At 34.0% G+C, this 21,625-nt stretch overlaps 1 protein-coding gene across 1 annotated transcript; it reads right to left on the bottom strand.

The window, feature by feature from the left end:
- Positions 1-17,723: 17,723 nt before the first annotated feature.
- On the bottom strand, positions 17,724-18,059 carry LOC140037786 (heterodimeric geranylgeranyl pyrophosphate synthase small subunit 2, chloroplastic-like). Its single transcript, XM_072082908.1, has one exon. It carries the CDS (start codon positions 18,057-18,059, stop codon positions 17,724-17,726), a length of 336 nt encoding a protein of 111 aa, XP_071939009.1.
- Between the last annotated feature and the right edge of the window lie 3,566 nt (positions 18,060-21,625).

Here is a 21,625-nt window from a genome sequence, read left to right as displayed (position 1 = left end):
GTTTTTGAAATTTTCCCTAACATAAAGGTTTCAAAGCCCAAAAAGAAGTATGTGATGTGCGCAAATAAGTTGAATATTTTAGTGGCCCCTAACCACGCATGTGGTAATTTCTATTTGACATAACGATTCAAATTGATGAAAGGATTAGAATTATATGTTTTAATTAGTTGAAAATTTAAAACTTATCAATTAATTGTTAGATAGTCAAAAGTTAAAATTTGTAATAGTTCAAGAACCATTGTGATGCATATCATGCTATTTTTCTTAGGCATAATGACTCAAGTTGATAGAAGTGCCAAAATTATATGTTTTAATTAAGGGTTAACAACAAAAAAGCCCCCTGTGATTTAACCATCAGACAAAAAAATCCCCTGTGGTTTCATATCATACGAGTCGATACCCCATGGTTTGAATTATTCTGAAAATTCGACGAAAATCGTCAAATGTACGGCGTGTGTCTTAAATGCACTAGAAAGGCGCGTGTTTTTTTAAGAAAAATAGATTTCTACCACAAACTTTCACCTGATATGCCTACTTTACTCTTCACACTTTAATAACAAGAGACGAGCTTTCGAGTCTTCCGAGTCTTTGGCTTCGGCCAAAATTGAAGGCAACATTCGATGCCTGTGCAAAATTGTAAGTAATCAATCAACCAGAGGTTGCAAGCCAACAAAGGAATTGCAGGAAACAAAGCCTTAAGGTAAAAATGTGAACTCTATCTGTATATATTTTGTTTGTAAATTCTGAAGGGAAAGTGCAGAAAGTACCCCCACGATGTCTTCCTCAAGTTTTCGACCAACTAGCTGGGGAAACGGAGGTAGAGGTCTTCGATAGCGGTACAAGATATGTAATTGTCGAAGGAAGGCAAAGCTAAAGATTGCTGAGTCGGAAAAGCCATCGAAAGGAATGTTATATTTTGTGTGTGAAAAAGATGAATGTGGGTTTTTTTCATGGTGTAATCCAATTTACAGAAACGAGCCAAATCGAGATGCACCTGTCCCCGTAGTGAGCCAACCTGTTCAAGAAAATTCGTAGGAAAATTTGGACAATGAAATGAAGAACTTGAAATTGCTAGTTAGAGGTTGTGTTATGGTATCTATTTTTTCTATTTTACTGTTGCTGATGTCTACCAGATAAGATAATGTTAAGCTGTTGTTGATGATGTAGTTCTTCATCTACCACATTGCTAGTTGGTAGGCTGCTGTTGATGTATGGAGTTTTGTTGCAGTGAAAATGAACGAAATTGGTAATCTGCATTTTGAAAACACCAAAAATTGAATGAAATAAGCTAGTTGGAGTTTTGTTTGGTAATCTGCATTTCAGCAGGTAGTCTTAGCTTAACTAGTTGTGGAGTTTTGTTTGATGTCTACCCATCAAATAATGGTCAGATTTGTTCTAGTGTTTCCACTACGGCTAAGAAATACACCTGCTGAAAATTGGACAACAAGTGATATAAAAGACAAAAAAAGAAGACAAAAATGAATCTAGTTGCCATTTCACATAACATTAATCTCTATTTGCCAAGAACTTCATTCAGTAACTACAAAATCTGTTTCCAGAACATAGATTCAGAACTGTTTCCACATTCATTCAATAAGTACAAAATCTGGTTACCATTTCACATAACATTAATCTGGTTGCCAAGAACTTCATTCAGTCACTACAAAAATAGTAATACATAAGCCAAGTATATGAAAAAGTAGACATTACATTTCCATGGACAATCAATCATTCTACAGGAAAGATAGTTGCTGGCATCATTGCAACTACATGTAATATTCCAAAATGAAGGTCTAACTCCAGCTAGGCAACTATTAGGTAGGTAATTAAGCCTGGATAGCTTTTGATATCTTAACCTTAACTTCCGCAGGACATCAATAATAGTTGGAGCTCTAGTTCTTTTTGTTGTTGCAGTGGTGGCATCAGTCCTGTTACCCCCATTCATATTTGTACCATCCACATACTGTAATTAAAATAAAAAGAGAACTTAGATGTATACCAGTACTCCGTCTGTTTTTATGTAACTTATTAAATCAATAAAATCTTGATTGAGTGCACACCTTCCTAGCCTGTTTGTTGGCCATTGCAGTACTTCGAGCAGCAGGAGCTCCTTCACTAGTTGGCTGTGATTGAGTGAACGACTCAATACTTGGTTGTGATTGAATGGATTCAGTTACGCTTGCATCAGGTGCCTATAAATGCCATTTAACATTATTAATACATACAGATGCTATAACAATGACATTTAAGCATACAAGGAAAATTACATTGTAAAATTTGGAGTTAGGGTGAATGGGATTCTTGCACGTCCGTGAGTTATGCTTTGGCTGAAAACATCTATTACAATGTACTACAAGACCCTTTCTAGTTGATACTTGACCCTTCTTCGGCTCATCTTGTCTTCTTTGGCACAGTTTCTTTGGTCTACCAGGCATTCTCCTAACCACATGGGGGTTTATGGCCTCTTCTTCACAAGTTATCCAGTAAATATCACTTGGAACGAGTGTGATAGTATATGCATATGTTTTCAGATATTCTGCTCTAGTGTAGTAAGTATGCACATAATTTTTTATAGGTAATCTACACACTCCTATCGCAGCACATGCATGGGTACAAGGATAAACTGTTAATTGAAAATACCCACTAGTACATGTCTATTCACGCAAGTCTACTACTACACATTTTCTTACACCACAGCCAACCTCATACTTGTGATCACCGTCCCAAGTCGCAACAAACGTCCTACTCAACCTCTAATTCTTGTCAATCTTTTCTGCTATATTATGATAGATTTCTTCTTGAAACTTTTGCATTCTAGATCTCTTTGTTTGAATTCTCTGCATTAATCTCCTCCTTATCTATTCAAGCATCCCAATGATAGGTAACCCTCTTACTTCCAATATATAGTTGCTGAATGACTCATTTAGGTTGTTTACCAGAATGTCACATTTACTACTTCCTGTAAAATGTGATCTACTCCAAAGAGTTGGTGGAATTCTGCTCAACTATTCAGCAGCTTCTTTGTTTGCCTTTTCTAGTTCAATCATTGCCACTTTCCATTCCTTTTCATTGCCAGCACTTGCAGCAGCCCAAAACATGTCTTTCATTTCCTTTCCTTTGAACTTTTGGTTAAAATTCTGGTACATATGCCTCAAGCAAAATCTATGTTTTGAATCTGGAAACAGTTCATTCACGGCATGCACAAGCCCTTTTTGTCTATCTGAGATAAAGGTGCAAGGAATGTTATCTCTTCCCATGACTAAATTAGCCATTAGTAACTCCAAAAATCATTTCCAGGAGTCATACCGCTCTACCTCTACCACTGCAATTGCTATTGGCACCATGTTGTCGTTGCCATCTCTACCAAGTGCTGATAATAATTGTCCACCAAATGCTGTCTTAAGAAAACAATCATCTAAACCAATTATTGGTCTATAACCATCAAGAAAACCCTGCTTACAGGCATGCCGGCAATAATATAACCTTTGAAATACACCTCTTGCACCATCTGGTGGTTTGTCAATCTAAATTTTTACAGTACTTCTAGCATTTGTGTCTCGGACGATGGCTTTATAACTCCAGAGTTTTTGATACTGCTCCATGTCCATGCCAAGCATCATATCCTTTGCCTTACGCTTAGCTCTACCAACCTTAGCAATTGACACATTAATCATTAAATCTCTTCTGATGTCATTCTTCAATCCCATCAAATCAACTTTTGGATTATCCCTAATCTTATCTTGATATTTGTTGCTCAGATATGTGGCTGATGCATGCTTATTTTGATATTCTCGAGCACACACATGCTCACCCTTCAGTGATTTTATTTGGCAGGTTGATTTATCTTGAATTGGTGTTGCCCGAATCCTCCAGCTACAACCTTTTGTACAATTGGCAATAATTTTCTTGGAGTAGTTTTTCACCCAAGTAACTTCATAACCCTCTCTTACTAGCCATTCACACAACACAGATCTAAACACTCTAAAATTAGTAAACTTCTGCCCCAGTTTCAGCTCAAAGTGTGGCTTGCTAAACTCAACTTCAGGATTAAAGTCAAGGCAGTCATCTTCTTCTCCACCACCAGATCTAAATTTGTCCAGCAACTCTTCATCCTGAACCACAAGTTCTTGCCAATTCTTTTCAGTCATCTCAACATTCCCTACCCTTTCGTCTTCTTCTCTCAAATCTAATTCTCTAAATGTTGCAGGTGATTTTTCAATGTTTACAGCTTCATCTTCTAATGGTCCTTGAGATGAAACAGGTCCATTTTTAATGCTTACATTTTCAACTTCTGATGGCCTTTGAGATGAAACAAGTGGTGTAATTTGCTGAATCACATCAGGCCCTCTAGATTGTGAAGTTTTACTGGTCCTTTTCTTTATCACAAAACCCCTTTTAGGAGAACTTTTTTCATTTGTCTTTCCAGCAAATGAAAATACATGCACTGGCAATTTTGAGGAAGCAGTGGTGCCATCACCTTTTTTTTATGTCTCCATCTGCCCCTGCCCCTGCACCACATTTTTTGTTATAGTTGCTATCTCCAACAGCATCTTTCTTCGGGCTAAAGATGTCTTCATCTTCTATTGTTTGCAACCCATCTTTTAACTATTCTGGCTCTTCATCATCTTCACATGCACCTGTCCCCATAGTGTTAGTGACCCCACCATCCTCATATGCACCTGTATCAGGGCTTTTATTTTTTATTCCATCACTGATCCCACCATCTTCTGGCTCTTTTTCAAATGGCTCATCCCCACTGCAAGCATAAATTAGCCTTTCCTTAGGCAAGTTCTAGTAGCACTGGTTCATTAAATTAATATCATTATGGTCTCTAATTGGGTGTAGACCACCTTTTAAATCAACATCTAGGACACAAAACCAAAACGTTACTCTAGTTGCTCCTTCATCTACTTTTTTAAACATTCTGCATAGGCTCACTATCGATAACTGATCTTCAATTATGTCTTTGAAAATAGCCATGTGGGTTCCTGTGTAGTGGAGCCTTGGTTTTTCTCTAAATTTCCCACCAAAATACATGTGTATGTCAACTTTGTCCTTAGATTTCTCCTCTGCTACAGCAAGATAAGCAATAAAGTTCTCAGATATTAGTAATTTGTCTTTCACAAGTACACAAAAAAACTAATATAACACAATCAAAACAAACAATTGGGGACCACATTGGACCACAACATGTCTTGATATAAAGCCATATTAAGATAATGAGAGATTACAGAAGCTGGCGTGCTTGACTAGTCATGGCATTTAACAGTAGTAATTGTTCAATAGAAGTAATACTGCACTTTGATAGTATAACTTCAAGCCAAAAAGACGGACTGTCATACTCAACAATTGAGTCTGACCAAAAAGAAGGGGTGACCATATTAGGACCTGAAACGCGTAGCCTTATCATCCTAAACAATTGAGGCATTGGAACTGAAGCTGGTAAACGCGTTTTTGGAGGGACCTCTTCTATAAAGCTATCTCTTTTTAAGCTTTCAATAATTATCAAAACTTTAGCAATTTGAAAGGGATGCTTAAGCTGTCTATCTAGGCAGTTAGGTTTGCTGGACATACATCAAAAACCTTTATCTTCATTAACAAAATATGTAAATACATCGAAAAACTTATCTTTGTTAAATAATGGCCTCCCAATTTAATCTGAAATCAGTAAATAACAATTTTCCTTCCACAACATACCCCAAAACCCGAATTGAAATAGATGAGAGATGATATACTAACCCATTTTTCTTCGATTTTTCACTGCAAATCTTCACTTCCTCGTATTTTCCGTTGATCTTGATATTTGATTGAAATAACAATTGAAAATTGGCTAGAAAAGGGGCTGCTCTATCTCTCTCTAGGGTTTTCTATTTCTTTCTCTCTCACCTCGTTGGTTTCGACAGAATGAAAGTGCAAAATTATTTCTGCAATTTTTGCTTATATCAAAAGGGTATTTTTGTCTTTTCATTCAACTCCATTTGTTTTAATGATTTCCGTCTACTTTTCAAAATAATTCAAACCATGGGGTACCGATGCGTATGATATGAAACCACAGGTGGCTTTTCTGTATGATAGCTAAACCACATGGGGCTTTTTTTATTGTTATCCCTTTAATTAATTGGAGAGCTAATACTTATAAATTAATAGTTGGAGGACCAAAAGTTAAATTTTATAATAGATTGAGGACATTTTGCCCAAAAAATAAAAAGTTTGAAGATTGGGGTAGCTTATTACAACTCAAAATACGAAGTAGTTTCCAAAAATCGGTACGCCTTGCATGATATAATTTTTTAAAGAACAATAAGCATGAAGAGATACTTTTTAATTAAAAAAAAATCTAAGCCTTGCATGAATCATGATATCCTTTGGTTAGGCGAAAATTACCTGTTATTAGATAAAGCATGAAAGGAGTCTAGCTAATATTAAAAATAAATAAATGATAAAAATAAAAATAAAATTAAGGGATAATTTCAGAAGCCTCCCCCGAAGTTTCTAACACCTTCACTGACCTCCTCTAATATTTTAAAAATTACACTAACTTCCTTTGAACTTAAGGTTTGAGTAACGGAATCAATTCAATTCAGACAAAGTACTATTATAAAGGTATTTTGAGGAATGAGTTGATAATTTTGTTCCACATATACCCTTTTCTAATTGTCCTCAAGTTGCATTTGTAAAGAATGAAATAATTAATACAACTCAAGAGGTATAAGTGAAGTTCAAAAAGATGCAGCAGCAACAACCTAAAGCGATAATGATCTTTGCTACAGCTAGCACAAATTGCAACAGCCATATTTTCTATCCATTACAACTACATATAAAGGACACAACTAGTCCTATAAAGCTATCAAATTATCAGCATAAGCATCTAAATTTGGGGTAAAAAAAGTTAATCTTTTTATTGTAGTTGGCAAGATGAAAGTAAAGTATTGATGCAAGAAAAATATGGGTTTAGTCCACAAATCAGCAACAAAAACATGAATTAATTTTGTCTTGACACAAGATTCAACAAAACAAGCTAGTCAAAAATTCCTTCTATTTCCCTTGCTCATAAAATCCTTCTATACAGATTATATAAGGTTGACTATCCTTATCCTTGTCAATTAATTTCAATCACAAAAATGGCACCATCTTAGGATAGTAATTGACACCATTTTTTTTATTGTAATTATGATTGCTAATTTGAGATGAAACAACCATTATTCTGGTTTAATTAGTTAATCTCATTTATTTAGTGCTCTAACCTTCTTTTTTGTCAAATATCTATTTGTAATAAAAACATAATGTCTTAGGGCAAAGTAGTATTTTCACAACAACTCAAATAAGCAATGGGCCCAAATTTTTTATAGGGGAGATCAATGTAATTTTTAAAACTTCAGTGGAGGTTAGTAAAAGTGTCAGACATATTAGAGGAGGTTTGTAAAATTATCGCTAAAATTAAATACATCAGCCAATCAAAATTGTATTCTAATCTAAATTCCCTATTAGTTCGAGTCCTTTGCACTTTCCTCCAGCCCACAACAATGCGTGTTCATCGTCTACAGACGCCTGTTTGGAATTTAAGAAGAATTCGTGCTCATCGTTTGTTTATTCAAATTAAAAATAACGTATATTCATGATTTACTCTCAAAGCAATGCCAAATTTGCAGTGAAAAACCATTTCACCCGAATTCTGATTAAATTTCGCTTCTCTTTTTCCTTGGGGCTTGGGGGTTGAGTCAGATCCTCTCCCGTATATTCTCTTGGTATTATGCCAATTTTAGTGCAAATAAAAGGTGGTCCATTTCTTCTTCAGTATTGAAACGAAAGCAAAATGACTTTACTTCAAGCCTACGATTTGTTTTCCTTTCTCACCTTTGTGTTTTCTTGTTCAAACCACGTTTTATCGATTTCAGAACTCCAGTTATTGAATAATGAAAATGGTTAGCAGCCATGCGGCGTTCACATCACAATCTGAACACAAGTTTTGATAGTCAACGGTCAATGTCTCTAGGGTCCGTGGCCATTGCCCCCAAAAAAAATAAAAAATAAAGGGGGATTTGTGGTGATTGGCAGTATGGTGTCAATATTATTGTATTTAGTTATCGTGTTCCTGAATCTTGTTAGAAACTTTGAACCCAATCATGGATCATTACCTGTTTATTCACGAATTGACACAATAAATATAGTTTACTCAGATATTAACGGTTTTCCAAGATATAGTTTAATCTTGCAGCGTACAAATTAAATAATATAGGACAGGAATTTAATATTTAGAAAATCACTAGTGCCTAATGAGCATTCTAAGGGGCCAAGCATACTTCTGCAAAAGAGTTCTTGAACACTTCTACATAACATAAAGTTTTCAAAGCACAAAAAGAAGTATGTGACGTAAGTGAATAAATTGAATATTTTAGTGGCCCCTCGCGAGCACATGGTAATTTTTTATTTGACCTAACGCCTCAAATTGACGGAAGAATTAGAATTATATATTTTAATTAGTTGAAAGATTAAACTTATCAATTAATAGTTAGATGGTCAAAAGTTAAAATTTGTAATAGTTTCAGGGCCACTGGGATGTACATCGTGCTATTTCTATTAGACATAACGACTCAAGTCGATAAAAGAATTAGAATTATATGTTTTAATTACTTGAAGAGCTAATACTTATAAATTAATAGTTGGAGGACCAAAAGTTAAATTTTGTAATAGTTTGAGGACCACTAAGACATTTTGCCCGAAAAATACAAATTCTGAAGATAGGGGTAGCTTATTACAGCTCAAAATACGAAGTAGTTTCCAAAAATTAGTACGCCTTGCATGATATAAATTTTAAAGAACAATAAGCATGAAGAGATGATTTTTTCATTAAAAAAATCTAAGCCTTCCATGAATCATAATATCCTTTGTTTAGGCGAAAATTACCTGTTATTAGATAAAGCATGAAAGTAGTCTAGCTAATATTATAAATAAATAAATAAATGATAAATTTAAAATAAAATTAAGGGATAATTTCAAAAACCTCCCCTGAAGTTTCTAACACTTTCATTGACCTCCTCTAAGGTTTTAAAAATTATACTAACCTCCTTTGAACTTAAGGTTTGAGTAACAGAATCAATTCAATTCAGACAAAGTGCTATTAAAAAAGTATTTTGAGAAATGAGATGATAATTTTGTTCCATATATACCCTTTTCTAATTGTCCTCAAGTTGCATTCGTAAAGAATGAAATAATTAATAAAACTTAGGAGGTATAAGTGAAATTCAAAAAGATGCAGTAGCAACAACGTGAAGCGATAATGATCTTTGCAACAGTTAGCACAAACTACAACGCCCATATTTTCTAGCCATTACAACTACGTATAAAGGATGCAACTAATTCTCTAAAGCTATCAAATTATCAATATAAGCATCTAAATTTGGGGTAGAAAAATTAACCTTTTTATTGTAGTTGGCAAGATGAAAGTAAAGTATTGATACAGGAAAAATATGGGTTTAGTCAACAAATCAGCAATAAAAACATGAATTAATTTTGTCTTGACACAAAATTCAACAAAACAAGCCAGTCAAAAATTCCTTCTATTTTTCTTGCTCATAAAATCCTTCTATGCAGATTATATAAGGTTGACTGTTCTTATCCTTGTCAAGTAATGTTAATCACAAAAATGGCGCCATCTTAGGGTAGTAATTGACACCATTTTTTATTGTAATTATGATTGCTAATTTGAGATGAAACAACCATTATTCTGGTTTAATTAGTTAATCTCATTTATTTAGTGTTCTAACCTTCTTTTTTTGTCAAATATCTATTTGTAATAAAGCATATGTTTTAGGGCAAAGTAGTACTTTCACTACAACTCATGCAAGCAATAGGCCCAAATTTTTTACAAGGAAGATCAGTGTAATTTTTAAAACCTTAGCGGAGATTAGTGAAAGTGTCAAAAATCTTAGAGGAGGTTTCTAAAATTATTGCTAAAATTAAATACATCAGCTAATCAAAATTCTATTCTAATCTAAATTCCCTGTTAGCTCGAACCCTTTGCACTTTCCTCCAATCCACAACAATGCGTCTCATGGTAATAACAATATGTTTGGCTAATGAATCAGTTGTAGGAGCTGCCCTTGAAACTGCCTTAGATTTCTTGCCCACCATGATATCCTCTCTTTGGTAATTGATATGAATTAAATTGACAAAAAAACTTGTAATTTGTCCTACATATCTTTTGATATATTTTCTATTTTTTTGCTGCTGAGTGGGAAATATACACCGATAATGGATTGTATGGGAGAATATATATTTGGAGGTGAATACATCAAATCAAAAAAATACAGAAGAGTTCACTAGTAAGTAAATTTCCCATCTGCTCTACTCTCAAGCCTATCAGAAAGGAAGAAATTGGAGATTTTGACTATTTCTTCAAAAAGATTTGAGTTCTTTCTGCCCCTTAAATATGTTTGGTATTCTATTTTTATTCATTGTGTCACTCTGTCCATAAAGGATTACTTCCTTATAATAGTGCGTAGCCATCTAGCAAAGTAATATATAACACATGAAAATCGTGTTCAATTTCCCGAGTACATTTGTCCTCTAAATTTCTTGGTACATACTCCAGTGGAATCGAGAAAAAAAAAAAAAATTGCTAAGTTTGTTAATTTCTTAATCGACCAAAAAGATTGAATTTTTCTTTCAAAACAAAAAGATATAAAAAGTTGAATATATTTTTTTTGTAATGAAATAATAACTTATATGCAACTTTTCTATCTCCAAATTCACAGCCTCCTTTGCTCAACTTCAAATTTTTATTTATATCCCCATGGTAAAATCAATCATTTAAATAACAAAAATTAAATTACAGCAAACATCTAAACAATCAAAGGGAATCCTCTGGTTTCAAAACCAGATAAATTTGCCAATGAAACTCAAGACAATAGATTATTCCAAGTAACAATCTTCACATGCCCATTAAAACTTTGTCTAACAATGTTGGAATTTGATTTTCATGCAGTAATGCCTCTAGATCTTCTAGACATCCATTGTCTCATCTCCAATCCACACTGCTGTTTGCCCTACCATGGAAAGGAAAGAAATAAGAGATTTTCATAGCAAATCAAGCAAAATGCATAACCAAATTAAAAAGAACATTGACTGAATTATTCTACTTGTCAGCTAAATAATGTAACAGAAATACTTCCAAACTCCCATTGTTACTCACCAGGATGCTGCACAGCCGGTGCTCCAATTGATAACAACCTATAAATGACAAGCATTGTTGGCCTAGATTTTGGATCAACCTCTAAACATGATCTTGCTATTTTGAGGATAGATACCAAAATCTTTTCATTTTCTGGTGAGGGATATGCAAGTCTCTGATCCAGCAACTCCTTCAGTTCTATGTTTCCCTGTTTTTGAGACATCAATACATCTATTAGGTCCCCAGGGTGCCTCCCTCTGATTATTTCTAATGTCAGGATGCCAAAGCTATAAACATCACACTTCTCTGTTGCCTTCATCGTGTATGCAAGTTCTGCAGCAAAAATCGTGTCAGGATTGCTGGTGCTTATGCTCTAACGAACAAGCTATACCAAAATAGAGTCCACCAACAAAAATTGCAAAGTTAATACCTGGTGCAATAGATCCACATCTACCTGGAAGAGCACTCCAATTAGACGAGCCCTTCTTGTGAAGCTTTGCAGTGCCAAAGTCAGAAATACGAGCCTGATATTCTGAATCAAGCAAGACATTGTAGCTGGAAATATCCCGATGAACTATTGGATGTGAACAATCATGATGCATATAAGATAAAGCATCAGCAACACCCCTAATGATATTCACCCTCTTTTCCCAATCCAGCTCCGTGGCTTCTTTATCTATTCTCAAAATTTTGGCCAAGCTACCTTGTCCGAGGTACTCATAAACCAAAAGAGAATGTGTAGCATTTGAGCAGAAACCATAAAGGTTGACAATATTTTGATGTTTGATTCTTGTCAAAGCTCTTATCTCATTCAAGAAACCTCCATGATCTGCCATTTCGGACAAGTCATGAAGTCTCTTTACAGCTAGTGTGGCACCAGACAAAAGTTGTGCCTTGTAAACACTTCCATAACCTCCTCCTCCAATGTAAAACAAGTCACTGAAATCTTGTGTTGCTTTTAAGATTTCTCTGTACATTGCTTCTCCATCAAATGTGGATATAGAAAACAGATTGTCATCCTTTACATCCATGCCATGTCGATTGGTTGTTCTTTTACTTTTTCTTCTTTCACAACAGATAAGAACTCCCAAAGATGCACAAACTAGTATGAGAGATCCCACAAGAGGGAGTACAATTATGAGAACACGTTTGTGCCCCTTCTCCTTCCTTTGAGAATTTTCACAAGGTTTTAGCCCTGCATTGTTGCCACACAGGCCTTTGTTTCCCTTTAACTCTTCTATGGTGGCATTCCTGAAAGCCGTTCCATTTGGAACTGGACCCTCTAAGTTATTAAAGGATAGGTCAATATGAACTGAGTCAGGCAATTTTCCCAAGCCCCTAGGAATAGAGCCAGAGAGGTTATTGTGTGAGAGATCCAACACTTCGAGGTTCTCCAAACTGCTTAGTTCGGAAGGTATCTCTCCTGATAACAAATTATTACTTAAATCCAAAAGGGATAAGTGATCTAACCTAACTATTTGAACTGGAATCTTTTGGCTTAAATTGTTGTTGCTCAAGTTTAAATAACAAAGTTGCTGGCAATCTCCTAAGTATCCTGGAATGGATCCAGTCAAGGTGTTTGAGGACACATCGAGATAAAGCAGATTTGTTAGGATTCCTATTTCTACAGGTATGCTTCCATAAAATTGATTGTCTTGCAGACGCAGATATATAATAGAAGCTACTTTCCCAATTTCCTTTGGAATTTCACCAGTTAATTGATTTGAAGAAAGATCAAGTTCATTTAATTGAGATAAGTTGCCCAATCCTGAAGGTATAAAACCTGAGATGTTATTGTTTGCCATCCGCAAAATTCTCAGATTTGCAGATCTCAACAAATATCCTGAGAGCTCCCCGTAGAAATGGTTATTGCTAAGGTCCATCATATTCAAGCCTGGAAGTATATCAAACATCTCTGTCAGGTTACCAGTTAGCTGGTTCCCACTAAAAGTGGCCCTAATTAAGCTTAAGCAGTTTCTCAGGCATCTTGGGATTGGACCAGTAAGCAAGTTGTTGCTCACACTGAAGTACATAAATTTGCTATTTTGACAAAGTTGTTTGGGTAGCTGACCAGAGAGCTGATTTCCCCCCATCTCCAACATAACCAACTCTGGTATTTGTCCCAACTCTTCCGGAATGGCACCAGAAAGTTTGTTATCGTGGAGTTCCAGAATTTCCAGTTTACTCAAATTGCCTAAGGAAGTAGGAATTGAACCAGAAAATTGGTTTCTGTCCAGGGAAAGAAGGGCCAAGTTGGTTGTGCTACCTAGTGATTTTGGGATTGAACCTGTGAGATTATTTTCAGACAAGCTCAGACTTTCAAGTGCTTTCAAATTCCCTATCTCTGGGGGAATAGGACCTGTTAAACAGTTGCTTTGCATATTAATGTAAGCTAGATTGGAAAGATTTCCTATTTCTGTGGGAATCGGACCTGAAAGCATATTGTAGCCGAGACTGAGAAAAGTCAAGTTTTTCATATTGCCAAGGGAACTGGGAACAGGACCATGGATGTTGTTTGCATGCAAAGAAAGCTGTATAAGTGACCTTAATTGGCCTACTTCCATTGGAATTGAGCCACAAAAGTTGTTTAAACTTAGGAGGAGGGTTTCAAGTTTTGATAACAGGCCGATTTCAGGTGGGATTTTTTTGGACAACAAATTTGAAGACAAATTAAGATGAATGAGCTTCGAGAGATTACCGATCAGAGGAGGTATGCTGCCAGAAATTTCATTCAAGCTGAGATCCAAATATTCAAGATTTAGGAGGGATGAAAACGGAAAGTCTTCGAGTGTACCTTTGACACTTGAATTTGTGAGTTTCAATCTGTTGACACTTCCATCAATGCATGAAACACCAGCCCATGTGCAAGGATTTGAAGAATTTTTGGCATTCGTAGGCTGAAGATTCCATGAAGTCAGGAAGCTATTGTTCTCGTTTCCAGAACTTGCTTTCCATTTGAAAAGAGCAGCAGCCTCTTCATCAGAAGTTGATGCATTAGCTTTAGCAGAAAATGATGAAACAAACAGGACCAATAGGAATGCAAAGAAAGACTTTCTTATGTTCAAGTAATCCATGGTTTCTTTTCTTGGTTCAACAAGAGGTGCAGATATTGGCTATAAATACTGGTGAAACAGGTAATTATTGCTCTGCCCTTCACTTGGCAAGAATTCAAAGGTCTTCTCATTTATTTTTAATGGCTTATTATAGTTATTGGATTATCACTATTTCATACATTTGAGGATGAAACAATGTTGTCACGATAAATTCAACTGATAATTTCGGTTCTATTCAACATATTATGAATTCAGCATTACTGTATAATTGCAGTTTACTTTGAATGAGACTAAACAGGAAGTCAGTCAAGTCTTCCAAAAAGTTAGAGACTAAAATTTAGTAAGTGATTAAGTACAACTTCCAACCGGACCTAGACGTTGATATGAATACAACTGGCAAGAACAAGAAAAAGCTTATCATTCATTAAGGAGTAATAGTATTTCAATATTCAATCAAATTCGGAGTGGAATTCATAATATTCGACCTCCAAATCTTCATGAATTTAATCCAAACTATATTTATTTTTCTCCTAAGAAAGCTAGATCTAGGCTAATTTATATTCATTTCTGCCATTAAAAAAAGTGATATCTGACTCTTTTTTTTTTTTTTGTAAATAAAAAATGACTGCATATAGATCACATGCTGATTTCAGACTTAAAAAATGGTTGAAAACTTAAGTTGGGATCAAATTTTGTTGATTTGAATTTGTAAAGGACGTAAAATTAGCATTTTAAAAGTGAAGAACGAAAAAATTCATTTGACAAAATGTGAAAGATATTTTAAACAATTTTCTCAATTTAATAAGTTGATAAGTACAAATTCCAACCGTGCCTGTAGGTTGACATGAATATAACTATTAAGATCAAGAAAAGCTTATCAGTCATTAAGGAGTATTATTTCAATATTCAATCAAATTTGGAGTGGAATTCATAATATTCGACCTTCAAATCTTCATGAATTTAATCCAAACTATATTTATTTTTCTCCTAAGAAAGCTAGATCTAGGCTAATTTATATTCATTTCTGCCATTAAAAAAAGTGATATCTGACTCTTTTTTTTTTTTTTGTAAATAAAAAATGACTGCATATAGATCACATGCTGATTTCAGACTTAAAAAATGGTTGAAAACTTAAGTTGGGATCAAATTTTGTTGATTTGAATTTGTAAAGGACGTAAAATTAGCATTTTAAAAGTGAAGAACGAAAAAATTCATTTGACAAAATGTGAAAGATATTTTAAACAATTTTCTCAATTTAATAAGTTGATAAGTACAAATTCCAACCGTGCCTGTAGGTTGACATGAATATAACTATTAAGATCAAGAAAAGCTTATCAGTCATTAAGGAGTATTATTTCAATATTCAATCAAATTTGGAGTGGAATTCATAATATTCGACCTTCAAATCTTCATGACATATTACACGTCTTCTTTTCATCTTTTCTCTGTATTATGTTTGTGGACTCTCTAGTAGGTTTCTGTAGATGCATTATTGATGGTGATCCTCTAGAAATTTCAAACTTTCTAATAAATCATCTCTTTTTCTTGGTCTATCTTAGCTAATTCTCTATTATAGCTTCAGAAGAGGATAATCACGCACAAGTGACAAACCTACAAGGCTATTTAGTACAAGCATACAAATTTATGATGAAATATACAACCTATGGATTGATTTTTTTTTTTTTGAATTATTTGCAAGAATAAAGTATATAAACATTTAACGTTTTAGAAAAATTTTTAAAATTTTTGCCAACAAAATTTATAAAGCTCTTATTTTCGATATCCGATCCACCCATCTAATTAAATACTTAGATACAATTTCTAATTTCATCTATACTGTAATTTTGTGTTTGTTAAATGAAGATTAATTGTTTGTGAATATAGCTGTCAAACAAACCCATTTAACTAAGTTTATCTATACCCGCCCATGAATAGATGAGTATGAGTATCTTAAATTTTTTCATATGGGTATAAATGGGTTACCTAATAATACCCATCAAACCCAATTAACCCATTTAGAGTTGGCTTCCCCCAAACCTCCTCTCTTTCCCCACCCATTTTTTTTTTCAAAATTTTCACTTTGTCATGATATTAACTACTTTTGTTTCAATATTATTATTATTTGTTGGTTTTATCTTATCATTTTATTTTCTTTTAGTTTGTTAACTTGCTCATTTTTCAACATTACCAATTTATGACAAGTTTTAGTCTCTTTTTTTGCTTTTCCAAAATGAAATTTTAAATTTACACACGAAAAAATGCTAGATGTTCAAAATTTTTGGATTAAGTTTTTATGTTAACTTTTATAGTACTTAGTTCAAATTTTTATATTCCTATTGTTTAATTATTAAATAGTATGTAATTTTGCGACATAGAGTACAGATGGGAAAAAAATTGATAATTAGATTTATTGAGCATTATAAATAAATATTTAAGACTAATGATGGGGCCAAAGGATGGTATAAATTGATAGCTTAATTTGTAAAAATGAATATAAATGAATTTACAAAAAGTTAAAATTAAATGGGTTATAAATGAATAATTGGGTTGCCCAATTCATTTTTTAACTTATCCATTTATACTCATCTAATTAAATGGATATAAATGGGTTAACTCACTTATACCCATTACTCATTTTACCCAACCCAAACCCGTCCAAATCACCCATTTTGACACCTCTATTTGTGAAGTTAATGAAACATGAAAAAAGGCCTGTGCCAGTAAGCAAAAAAGGGAAAAAAAAAATGTTTCTCCTTTCTCTTTCTTTCGAAGCCCAAAGAGCTTACGTCAATTTTTACAAACCTAAACCCCGAGGGAACCCCAAAAGCCGGTAAATGTTTCTCCTTTCTCTATTGAGACAAAAACCAAGTCAGTAGAGTTCAAGTCAAACCTACAATTTGTTTTTCCTTTCCCACCCTGGTGTTTACTTTTTCTAGACAGGTTTAGTGAAATTCAGAAATTCAATTATTGAATGGAGACTTTGAAAATTCAATTAATTGTGGAATTTGCATTACAAACCGACCAGAAATTTTGTCTGTCAAAGGATCAGTGCCTCCAGTGAATGCAAGTCGAAAAGGACCACAAAATTAAGGTCAAATTGTAAGGGACACTAGTTGAAGTAAAAAGCAACTTATTAATAGCTTGTGACAACGTACACTTTGGATTCGTAATTCTACATTTTTACCTTTAACTCTACACTTTCATTTATTGATCACTAACCTTTGGGATTTTGGTGTCAAGGTCTTTAAGTAATACTAGTTTTTGGCTGCCACGCATTGGCGCGCCAATGCCCAGGCTTAAGCTTAACATACATAATTTTAGATTTCTATACCTATAAAGCAATACACATAATTTTCTAATATGGAAATTCATGTACAAATGGTGCAAATATTCATCTACAATGGTGATACATCTGTCATTGAATCCAAAATATCTAAATTCCATTATATGTTTGGCTCAGACTTAACACAATTTACTCAAATAAAGCATAAATAATTGAATTAGATCTCCACTTCTTTCAGGGCCAATGCTCTCAAATTTTCCACCATTTCTCGCACTCCCTTTTGATTTCTTCCAATCCCATATAGCATTCCTTGTATGGTTCCGGCATAGAGTCCATAGCTTCTCAACTTCTCGATTTCTGCCTCGCTGCCGCCTCCTAATATGGCTCCACAAGCTGCAGCAAAAGCATGCAGTTCACCTTCTTTCTTCCTGCTCACATACTCAATCGAGCTCGCATCGACCGCCCCTTCCTCATCCGATTGGCTGATGATGAATTCCCTGAATTGGCCATCCACCAGCCTAGAAACAGAAATTGCCAAGTTTAAACATACCATACTTTGAGTCCCTAAGTTATCAATAGGTGAACGGGTAGGGTGATCGACGACAGGACTTGTAGAAACAACTGAAAAGCTACCATGATGATAGACAAGAACTGAACTTTGCTCATTGGCTGGCGTACGCTAAATGCAGTCACCGGCCATAGTAGTACATATAACTTAGAATGGTCCTAGTATACATCGTGATTTTTGCATTTGAAGCACCCCGCTGCTCGCTGCTTTTTCTATTCCTCTCCACCTGGTCCTTTTCTAGGCTTGCATATTTTCGCTGCTATATAAATCAGATTTGAAGAGAATGTCCATCCTTCAGCCATATATCAACAAACAATCAATTACCCAAAAGCAAAGATTAGCCAAAACAGTTGGGAGATTTGGATATACAATAGTAAAGAAATAGAAAATGCATACAAAGCTCACCTTCTGGTTCAGAGAAAAAAGTCCAACTGCTTCTCTTGCACCTAAATGCAATTATAGTTCAGTCAACATATATCCAAAATTCCCTCTCATATAGAGCAAGCATCATGTGGCATAGAAGATGCTTGGATGTAATTCTTAACACAATGTTGTCTCCTAATAAGTGGCCAAATTTCTATCTGAATAGCCCGATAACATGTATTACATTTAGAGGTGTCAAAATGGGTGACTTGGGCGGGTTTGGATTAGGTAAAATGGGTACCCATTTAATTAGATGGGTATAAATGGGTAAGTCAAAAAATGAATTGGGTAACCCAATTACCTATTTATAACCCATTTATTTTAACTTTTTGTAAACTCATTTAAATTCATTTTTACAAACTAAGTTATCAATTTATACCACTCTTTGTACCCATCATTAGTTTTAAATATTTTCTTATAATGTTCAATAAACTTAATTACCAATTTTTTTTCATTTATACTCTATGTCACAAAATTACCTATTATTTAATAATTGAATAATAAGAATATAAAAATTTGAACTAAGTACTATAAAAATTAATATAAAAACTTAATCCAAAAATTTTGAACCCCTAACATTTTTTCATATATAAATTTAAAATTTCATTTTATAAAGATAAGAAAATAGGCTAAAATTTATCATAAATTGGTAATGCTAAAAAATGAGCAAGTTAACAAACTAAGAGAAAATAAAATAATAAGATAAAACCAACAAATGATAATAATAATGAAACAAAATTAGTTAACATCATGACAAAATGAAAAATTTGAAAAAAAAAATGTGGGGGAAAAGAAGAGACTTGGGGGGAAGAGAATTCTAAATGGGTTAATTGGGTTTGATGGGTTACCCAATAATACCCATTTAATAAATAGGTATTATTGGATAACCCATTTATACCCATATACAAAAATTTAAGATACCCATACCCATCTATTCATGGGCGGATATGGGTAAATTTAGTTAAGTGGGTTGATTTGCCACCTCTAATTACATTAGCTTCAAGCTTTAACCCAACTAGAACTTAGTAAATGATATTTTAAGTAGAATGTTAGAAAAGAGACCATTTGTTAAAAATTTTAGTTCGAAACAACATGCTCACTGATAAGTCAGAAGTAGTGAATAACTTAGTCTTTTCGCAAAAAAAAAAAAAAAAGAATAAGGTTTCTCTTCAAAATCACTTACATGAATTCAAACTGAACTTTTCTATGTGCTAAACGATCTAAAGCAGATAAAAGATCCACTATTAGCTGTATTTCTACACAATGCACAAGCTGCTAATTTCACTCAGAATTGTGCCGTTGCTTCTAACAAGTAAAAAGCAATATTTAGAGGGAGACCCACCGCTAATTCGACCCACAAACGAAGCATGCACTGATTGAATTACATTAAACCAATCAAAAACATCAACCAACTTCTCTATTGGAGCTTTGCTATAAACAGAGATTTTGTGTAGTGTGAACGTAATCAATCATACATGTAAACTCAGACATGCAAATAAACAAAACTCACCGCCGGAGGTGAAGCAAAAATCAAGAATCTTACATTCTTCTCACCCGCAGATGTCAAATGTGCGCGTAAATCTCCGGAAGCTATAGTTCGCACAAAAATTCTTTCGCCTACCTTATTTGATAAGCAAGTTGTCTCAATACATCCGCGTAAAGATTGACAACATTCAGATTATGAGATTATTAATTTACTTAAAAATTATTGAGACAATAAAATAGCAACAACTCAGCACCCACTAACTGCGTCCAGATTCAATAAACCCCCCAACTTCATCCAAATTACAGCATAACCAGTCCACTCAACATTAGTTGCTGGCAGCATAAACACACACACGAAAGATTAAAGAAAGCCGACAGCAATTGCCACTGACATTGTAAAAAATTACAACATAACCGGTCCCGTCCCTAACCAAACGCCCCTCAAATTGATCAATATTACTGCAATAATCGGACCACAATCAATCCCAATTACTACAGTAACTGAGCTTCGTACTTTTATATCCTGTAAGGTAAGATAAGATAAGATATATAGTAGTGTCTTCTTATATTTTTATAAAAGGGCAAAATGCTATAATGGCCCTCAAAACTATTATGAATTTCAATTTTTGACCCTTCAACAATTAAATATATAATTTTAATCCTCCAATTAATTAAAACGTATACTTATAATTCTCTTGCCAATTTAAGTCATTTTGTCCAACAGGAAAAAAAAGTCAAAAGTATTATGAACGACCTCTATTATTCTGTTAAATATAACGACTCAAGTTGATGGAAGGATTATAAATATATGTTTGAATTAGTTTGAGAGCTAAAACTGTTCATTTAATAATTTGAGGATCAAAAATTAAATTTTATAATAGTTTGAGAACTATTTGACAATTTGCCCTTTCGAGAGCTCGAACCAAGGCCTCCAACTTACACTTTTTCCCCCTTTCACAAATATATTTGTTACTCTGGATTTAAAGTCCTCAACCGCACCTCCTGTCACCAATTGGTTGGATGGTGTTGGTTTGTGGGTCCCCCTTAAATTGGTCTTTGGACCCAATTTGGTGATGACTTCTGAGCGTTTCTAATCTAATTGTGTGTGTGTGTGTATTTCTTCTATGAAAAAAAAAACAAATATATTTGTTATAGGAACTCTGGTCATCTAAAATCGCATTAGAGAAAAAAAAAAAAAAAAAAAAAAGGGAAAACAATGAACTTTAGATAGCATAGTCAAGGGCCAACGGCCAGTAAAACATGGTGGCTATTGGATACTGGCCAGTCCTAGTCTGAGTTAAATACAGGGCTTGTGTCTGCAGGCCAAGGTTTTTAAACTTTTAAAGCGGATCCCTCAGTCTATTGTTTTGGATACAACAAAAACGGATGATAGGAAAAATTCTGAAATCCTAAAGTCCAGCCAAAAGTGCAGAAGTACAATATTTTGTTTATTTATAACCTTATAATTCATGGATACATGTACAAATAAATGTAAAAAATAAAAACACAATGTTAGCCAAAAATTATATTTCTTCAACTAAAATGTATACTTTGTAAAATTATGTTTGATAACAACAAAGTTGAAGTCATGTCAGAATTAATTTTACTTTTTGACTGAAAACTTATTAAAAAAAAATACTATT

This window comes from Coffea arabica, chromosome 3c (genome assembly GCF_036785885.1).
Source record: "Coffea arabica cultivar ET-39 chromosome 3c, Coffea Arabica ET-39 HiFi, whole genome shotgun sequence".
Classification (NCBI taxonomy): domain Eukaryota; kingdom Viridiplantae; phylum Streptophyta; class Magnoliopsida; order Gentianales; family Rubiaceae; genus Coffea; species Coffea arabica.
Note: the sequence above shows the minus strand (reverse complement) of the source record. Positions and strands in the feature narration are given on the sequence as shown.